At 32.4% G+C, this 9,258-nt stretch overlaps 1 protein-coding gene across 1 annotated transcript in view; it reads right to left on the bottom strand.

Moving 5' to 3' along the window:
• Positions 1-2,928: 2,928 nt before the first annotated feature.
• Positions 2,929-9,258, bottom strand: part of KIF11 (kinesin family member 11) — a 67,591-nt gene continuing 61,261 nt past the window's right edge. The window contains exon 23 of the mRNA XM_051981656.1: positions 2,929-8,907. Coding sequence (XP_051837616.1) covers positions 8,776-8,907 — 132 coding nt within the window. The 3' untranslated portion in view covers positions 2,929-8,775. The remainder of the gene's footprint in view (positions 8,908-9,258) is intronic.

Genomic DNA, 9,258 nt, shown 5'->3' with positions numbered 1-9,258 from the left:
TAGAAAAATCAAATCAAACCGGAAAAAAAAATGAGAAAGAAAATGAAATACAAGCAAAACAACAAAAAGAGTGAAAATGCTATGTTGTGAACCACATTCAGTTCCCATAATCCTTTCTCTGGGTGTAGATGGTTCTCTTTATCACAAGATCATTGGAACTGGTCTGAAGTATGTCATTGTTTGTTTGTTTTTTTAAATTATAGCTTTTTATTGACAGAACATATGCATGGGTAATTTTTCAACATTGTCTCTTGCACTCACTTCTGTTCCAACTTTTCCCTTCCCTCCCCACCTCCATCCGCTCCCCTAGATGGCAGGTAGTCTCATACATGTTAAACAAATCATCTCATTGTTAAAGAGGGCATGTTCATCAGAATTGATCTTTGTATAATCTTGTTGTCGTGAATAACGTTCTCTTGGTTCTGCTCACTTCATTTAGCATCAGTTCATGTAACTCTCTCCAGACCTCTCTGAAATCATCCTGCTGATTGTTTCTTAATAGAACAATAATATTCCATAACACTCATGTACCATAACTTATTCAGCTATTTTCCAACTGATGGACATCCACTCAGTTTTGTTTCTTGCCACTACAAAAAGGGCTGCCACAAACACTTTGCACATATGGGTTCCTTTCCCTCCTTTACAATCTCTTTGGGATATGGGCTCAGCAGAAAGAGTATGCATAGTTTGATAACTCCTTGGCCGTAGTTCCAAATTCCTCTCCAGAATGGTTAGATGTGATCAATAATGTTCTTTGCTCACAAATTCTTTCCTTCTCCACAGATCTGAGAGGTAAACTATCCTGTGTTCTTCTAATATGTCTAGATATGTTTATAATATGTGCAGATCATGAACCCATTTCAATCTTATCTTCGTATACAGTGTTAGGTGGGGTCAATGCCTAGTTTCTATCATACTAGTTTCCAATTTTCCCAGCAGTTTTTGTCAAATGATGAGTTCTGATCCCAAAAGCTCGGATCTTTGGGTTTGTCAAACACTAGATTATTATAGTCATTGACTATTTTGTACCATGAACCTAACCTATTCCACTGATGGGAGAGATACTTTTAAAATTATTGATTTACCTGAAAACAATGATCAAAAAAAAAAAAAACCTAGATATCATTTTTCAAGAAATTATCAAGAAAAATTGTCCTGATATTCTAGATCCAGACATAAAATAGAAAATTGAAAAAATTCATGAATCACCTTCTGAAACAGATTCCCAAATGAAAACTTCCAGAAATATTATCTCCAAATCCCAGCACTTCCAGATCAAGGAGAAAATATTTCAAATACCCAGAAAGAAATAATTCAAGTAGAGTGCAGCCACAATCAGGATAAAACAAGATCTATCAATTTTTACCTTAAAGGATGGGAGGACTTAGAATATAATATTCCAGAAAGCAGCAGTGGAACTAGAATTAAAATTAAGAATCAGCTACCCAGCAAAACTGAGTATAACCTTTCAGGTGAAAAAGATATTCAATGAAAGAGAGCGTTTTCAAGTGTTTGTAATGAAAAGATCAGAGCTGAATAGAAAATCTGATTTTTCAAAAAAGGCCTCAGAAGCATAAGAGAGGTTATCAGGAATGTCAGAAGGGACACAGTTCATCTGTTTACATCCTGACATGGGACGATATTTGTAACTCAATACAACTTTCTCATTACTGTGACAGCGTATATAGACAGGGCACAGATGTGAGTTGAATACAAAAACAAAATTAAAAGTGAAAGAGGAATGTCCTGGGAGAAAGGGAAAGATGTAATGTTGTAAGCTATCTACTATAAGAGGTAAGAAAAAGCTTTCAAAGCAGAGAAGAGGGGAAAGGGAGTGAACCTTACTCTCATCAGAATTGATTCAGAGGAAATTACACTCAATATGGGTACAGAAATCTACTGTAGGAAAACAGGAGGTGAATGGGATATAAGAAGGGGGAAGGTAATAGAAGAGAGGGCATATTGGGGGAGGGGTTGTCAGTAGCAAAACAATTTTGGGGAGGGTCAGAGTGAAAGGAGAGAATAAATGAGGGAAATAGCAATAGTAATTGGGAAAAGAATTTTGAAACAAGTTTCTCCAATGAAGGGCACATTTAAAAGCCATTCTCCAATTAATAAGTGATCAAAAATATTTACCATAGGTCTATAAAATCATGCATATCTATTGATCTAACAATATCACTACTAGGCATGAACCCAAGAGATTTTAAACAAGGAAAAGGACATATATATATATATATATAGTGCTCCTTTCTCAGGACAAAGAACTGAAAAGTAAGGGGATGTTCCTCAGTTGGGAAATGGCTGAATAAATTGTGGTATGTGACGAAGATAGATTATTGTTCTATAGGAAATGATACAGGATACTTTTAGAAAAATTTGCAGAATCCTCTATAAACTCAAGCAAAGTGAAATGTATTGTGTATGTTGTGGGATGATGAGTTGTAAAAGACTTTGCTATTCTCAGCAATACAATGATCCATCATTACTCTGACTCATGATGAAAAATGCCATCTATATCGAGCAAGAACTGTGTCTGAATATAGATTGAAGTGTACTTTAAAAAAAAATTTTTTTTTCCTCTAACAAAACCTATAACTTATTTGTTGACCATTATCAGATACTGTAAGTTGTACTTTCTGGTAATGACATTGTTTATTTTGACAGAATCACTCAGAATGTCTATAAGAATTAAAATTATAATAACACTGATCAGTAAAATTAGATAGAAAAAGTTATGTAAATTACATGTAGGTATTTGTATTTAAATGGTTAATATATGATAATTTAAGATTATTAAGAAAAAAGATGGTAATGCAAGATTTATAAATAATTTATTGTCCAATAAAAAAAGTGTTTTATTTTTTACATAAAAGCACTACTAGCTGGATTGTGATTTATGCTAAAAAAAAACCAAAGTAACAATTTTGATCAAATTTTAAATTTATTTTATTCAGTCTAAATTTATGATAACATGATATACAAGCATAATATAATTAGGCATATGCAAAATGATTAATTGGTTAGTACCTTGCAAACAAATTCAATTTTTATCACTTTTTTTGCTGAGAAAAAAAAAAAAAACACAACTGAAGACAAAATACAGCATAACTGGTAAAGAACTCCAGATGTTCCCTTCCCCCTTCCCCCAAGTCCTCTGAATTTAAAGTGTTTAGAGTTATTCAATATATTAAGCTATTTAAATGCATTTCTTCACCCAAAGGGAATAGGCTCAGGAAAAAGTAATTCTGTTTATAATTTTACTCTTTCTATTGACAACTAAGCTAAGAAGTAGGCCGATTTTGCTGCTTTTATAACATTTACTTTCAACTATTAAACCAACATGCATAGTAACCCATACTTTAAGTTAAATCAACTTCTTCTAAGACTGGAAAATCTCAAGTGGAATATATTACATACTAACATAGCTGTTAAACTTCAGTTATTATAATGAAACAGTTTATATATAAACTAAGGCAGCATTGCAGGATTTACTTTCTTTCAAGAGAAAGTTTTAATAGTTTCAGATAAGTTAAAACCTGGTCTTTTCCTTGATATGTGGAAGAAAGTGTCTTTTTGAGATGGGCTTAATGATTTGAGGAAAAAGCAAAAAAATTGAGAATCAGGGCAGGAAATTGTTCTTGGAAACATGTTCATTATTTGTCTATCAAGTTACTAAATATTTTAGGGAAGACTTTAAGCAGAACAAAAAAAAATCAATTCACGTGGTATATGAATATTATGGAATATTATTGTTTGGTAAGAAATGACCAACAACATGATTTCAGAAAGGCCTGGAGAGACTTAGATGAACTGATGCTAAGTGAAACAAGCAGGGCCAGGAGATCATTATATACTTCAACAACAATACCAATTCTGATGGACCTGGCCATCCTCAGCAATGAGATGAACCAAATCAGTTCCAATAGAGCAGTAATGAACTGAACCAGCTATGCCCAGCGAAAGAACTCTGGGAGATGACTAAGAACCATTCATTACATTGAATTCCCAATCTCAATATTTTTGCCCACCTGCATTTTTTATTTCTTTCACAGGCTAATTGTACAATATTTCAGAGTCCGATTCTTTTTATACAGCAAAATAATGGTTTGGTCACGTATACTTATTTGTGTATCTAATTTATATTTTAATATATTTAACATCTACTGGTCATCCTGCCATCTGGGGAAAGGGGTGGGAGGAAGGAGGGGAAAAATTGGAACAAGAGGTTTGGCAATTGTCAATGCTGTAAAGTTACCCATACATATAACCTGTAAATAAAAGGCTATTAAAATAAAAATTTAAAAAAAGAAAAAAGTCAATTCAGAAGTTAAGGAAAATTTGTTCCAATCATTGTCTTACACATAATTCAATTGCCCATTTCTATATTTAGAATTTTTAGCAGTTCACTTGTAGTTTGACAATGAAAAACTTTGCTCAGTCATAAGTCTGCAACTTTATCACTCAGAGAATAATTATTTTTTTAGAATAATAAGTATCTTTGCTAATATTCCTTTCAGGAATATTTGTTCTTTCACATATATTCTATGAACCAGAAGGTATAAAAAGTGAAAAATCATCATTGTGCTCTGTACCAAATAGAGAAAATAAAAGATCCTATTTCATGTTAGTGCCTCAATTGAAAGAAAATATGTCAAAATTTTTTTGGGAGGGAGGGAAGGAGGAGGGAAAGAGGGGGACTATCCTAATAGCTTTGCAATATTATAGGATGCCAATCTTTTTCCCATTTGCCTTATAAGTTTATTTTAGAAAATGTAATTGCTTATTTAACCCTAAAAACATACTCAGTGTTAGAAAGGAAGTATCATAAAGAATATAAGTTAATGTTGAAACTAATCTTATTAATCATCAATTTACTAAGAGTAGTTCTATGAAGAGTTTGTCCATAGCTTATATTGACAATTGATTTTCATTTCAGAGGAAACTTTATTAACAATTCAAATAAATAAGATAAAGATGATTTCCTCTGAACTTGTGAAGTTTTAATTAAATTAATTTTACTATTGCATATATTTTATAGGTTACATGAATAGTGAATATTTACAAATAGACTACTGACCATCATGGTCAACTGTATTGAAATCTTTGAACTATGAACCTATTTTGAACTACCTGCTATCTCCATCTTGATCAGTTGTTGAGCAATCTCAATTTTTAGATACTAGACATTAGAAAATTAAATTTATAGTAGGACCAAAAAAGAGAACAAGATGAAAGGATGAAGATCTTAGTTTAAAAAAAAGATTTTAACGCATAAGGAGAAATCATTTTATAAATTTGAGAAAAAGAATATAAATTACTGTATTAATCTAATCATAGGATTTGGAGGAGAAAAGACTGTCACTGTGGATCATAGTGCCCCATCCTATGCTGATCCTATGCTAGAATAAAGCCATGCCTAAAATTTACACGGCAGCCCAATTGTCCCACTTAACCTTGAAGGTTCATTTAGCCATTCTCAATGTTCTAAGCCTTCCAATGTAGTAGTACACTAAGAAGGGTTTTCAAAGTCTGGCTTGCAGATTCCATATGGCCTGCTAATGTTGTAAAGTTCTGATCTAAATTAAAGTTCTTAAAATGAAGTAAATGAAAATGTATTCATTAGATGGCTATGTGAGAAAACTGAAATTTTAAAATTGTCCATTCTTTATTTCTGATGTCAAATGCCTTATCTTTTCATTATAGGTAATGTCCTACAATTCCTTCCACATTTTACAATGTCCTGCTGACCTGCAAATCTTCTGGCTTTTAAAAAAGGAGGGGTGGGAGGGGCGCAGAGGGGAAGAGGAGGAGGAGTGCTCTTGTGTCATTTCATTTCTGTTACTACCTATGTATCTTTACTAGGAAAAAAAAATCATTTCTGATTTTTGTCCATCATGTTGATGTGCCAGAGCTATTTACAATCACTATGTGCCAATGTTCAAATCCTACCTCATTCAAAAAATCTTTCCTTAACTCCTAATTCCTATAACATTGATTGCCCTTGTCACTCATTGGCATTTACTTAAAAGTTTGATTTTCTAAGTTTTGTTTCTATGTAGAGGTATTTTATCTCTGCTTCTCGAAGGTAGTGATTCATTTAACAAGCATTTATTGATACCTTTCAATAAAATCCTTTTTCAGTTTCGCCCTATTGCATGAAAACGACTTGAGTTCTTATACACTATGCCAGTGGAAAACAAAACTCTGGCAGGCCTATCTAACTGGACAGATCATGAGCTGGATACAGAGGTTGGATCTCTGACCTGAGAAGGCTGACCACTAGTTATTCAGGGATCACTCACAAAGGCTGTCCATGAAGGTGGAGAGGTGATACATAAAAGTAAAATTAGGAATCCTCAACACACAGCCAGAGTTATGAATTTAAAGATTAAACAGGATACCTAATCTTAGAATGCTTTATAACTATCACTATTCTACTCTATTTAGTGTGCCTCTTCAGACTCCACATAGATCCAGGCACTATTACGCTATCGTCTGGGGGGCAGCCAGATAGTAAATTGTAGATATGGATAAATGCCAGTTATCAGATGCTTTTTATTAAATTTTAACTTGAGTAAACATTTCACTACAGAAGAGGCCTTAAAAATTTTGAAATCTGTGGCATTTAATAATCAATTGAGAAAAGAAAGAAAGAAAGAAAGAAAGAAAAATAGATTGGATCCATGCTTGTGGGTTGGAACATGATACTTTGTGAAGAAGACTTGGTCTCTAAATACATTAGTATCTCATAGTTCTTTGCTTGATTATCATACTGAATAAAGTTCAAACTCCTAAACCTATTTTATTATTTAAGATCCTCCATCATCTGGCTTCATTCCATTTTTCAATGCATTCTTCACTCAGTTGCCCAATGAATTCCTACCCTTCTTTTAAACCATTTTAAACCACTTTCTAATGCTTTTATCAAATATTATGGTTGTTTTATGGCTCATTCATTACCACCACCATTAAAGGGTAGAGACATGTCTGAAATGAACAGTGTATTCTGGCTAGTATCTAGCACAATTCTCTGCATATAGTAGGCACTTAGTAAATTTTTAAACTGAATATAGAAAAATTATAGTCTTAATTAGCACCTTTGAGTTCAGTCAGCTGTCTCACAAAAGGTTATGCTTGATTATGGGACGAGAAAGGCAATTCAAAGGAACAAGGACATGGATAGATCAGCACAAACCCACCATCAGCAATGAAGAATCTCCAACATAAAGATACTTTAAAAAAAAAAAACTATTTTCATAACACCATTTTAGTATCAGGATAAGAAAAAAGCATATTTTCTGACGAGACTCTTCAATTCCGGGTCAGTCTTTTTTCTTTGATGGGACAAATATTTGATGATAGTTTTCCTATGGATAAATGCCAGTTATCAGATGCTTTTTATTAAATTTTAACTTGAATAAACATTTCACTACAGAAGAGGCCTTAAAATTTTGAAATCCGTGGCATTTAATAATCAATTGAAAAATTGGTTAACAAAATATGAGAGGGCAAAGAAAACTGTGATTTATGAACTAGATTCATTCCCTATGGAAATTTCCCCACTGGAATTTTCAAATTTATGTATGTACATGATTATTATCTGTCTATACAGATGCAAACATGCACACAAAAAGTATATACACAAGCATTAAGACTTCATAGATATACTATGTATTCCAAACTGGGAGAAACAAAGGAATAGCTCTAGAAAACAGAAAAATAGAAATGTATCTTTCTTTTTCCTAGCTCCAACATCTCCTGCTTATTCCTATCTATTTTCTTTCCCATATTGTGCTCTATCTCTCAGAGGAAAATAAAGCAAGTGCTCTGGTACTGGAGCAATAATTTGGTTCCTGTTTATAGAATACTCCCTTCAATTACAAGACATCACCTCTAAAACTAACTACCTTAGAGTTTCACTGGGAAATTAAGTGACTCTTCCAAATAATACAGTCAGTATATGTCAGAGACATCACTTGAACCCAGGTCTTAGAGACAAATATCCACTGCACTACAGTGCCTCTTTTTTTCAGGAAACACATAAAAACAAATGTATAATTACATAAAAGAAATGCTTCTTAATTCAATCACCTCCCACAGACCTCCTGCAATGGGTACACTTTGATATCCAACAGCTTTCTCTGACTGAATCATTTTCTCCTTTTTTTCCTATAATTACCTTAGACACACTCAGTATAAAGTGTTTTGTGTGTCAAAGTATTTCACACTTAGAAAGAGTATTATCTATTAACCTAAATAGATAATAGGAACTATAAATGCTTTTTATTATACTACTAAATGAATATGCAGTATGAAGGAGGAGGAAAAGGCAGAAAGTAAAATAGGCAATATTTATATACTAGAAAAATATAAGAAGAGTGCCCCCCCAGGGGGCATATCCTAATTCTAGGAACAATTTGCTGGTGATATTTTTCATTATAAGTTCAAGCCTAGAAGAAAAATGAAGTCTCATATTTGTTTGGATGTACAAAAATATAATACAGACTAAGAAAATAACTATTTTAACTTTTTCATTTGTTGGGCTGTCTCAAACAAAAGGTGGAAATATAACTTTATTTAACACAAATCCCAAATCACTAATTTGAAATTCAAATTAGTAAGCACCAAATGAAATACTTGACAATATTATTAAAAATGATTAAACCTACCAACTAAATCAAGAACAACAACAAAAAAATCTCAAGTTATACTTGTCAAATTCCAAAATAACAACCAAAGTCAGGAGTTATAAACAGATTTTTTAAAAAGCTAATTATTTATCTGGATTTTTAAAGGTAGTTTAGACTTAACAGCAGAATGTTCCAAAACTTCTTCTACTTTTGATTTCTCCACAATGTTTATGACTCTGTTTTCTTTATCTTTTCTGGATGACTTTTTATGCTATGGATATAAGGGAAAGAAAAAATTAAACACAAATGTAAGAAATATAATAATAAACAAAATGCTATTTTAGAGACTTATTCAATATATTCATCTGTTATGCTGATTTTGTCTCCCTCTCTAAAAAGAAAAGTATTTATTACATAAGATGGCTGTATGGAAAGGGGGAGGATATACAGGATACTATGGTAACGTAAGAAAGAGAAAACATCAATAAAATTATTTTTTAAAATAGTAAGCATTTACATTTGTATGTATAAAAAAAGAAAGACTCATATTTCTCAATGAATTTTACTATGTCAGGGTCCTCATCCTTCCATATATATATCTCCATGAGGCTGCCAAGTCTAC

This window comes from Antechinus flavipes, chromosome 2, assembly GCF_016432865.1.
Source record: "Antechinus flavipes isolate AdamAnt ecotype Samford, QLD, Australia chromosome 2, AdamAnt_v2, whole genome shotgun sequence".
Classification (NCBI taxonomy): domain Eukaryota; kingdom Metazoa; phylum Chordata; class Mammalia; order Dasyuromorphia; family Dasyuridae; genus Antechinus; species Antechinus flavipes.
Note: the sequence above shows the minus strand (reverse complement) of the source record. Positions and strands in the feature narration are given on the sequence as shown.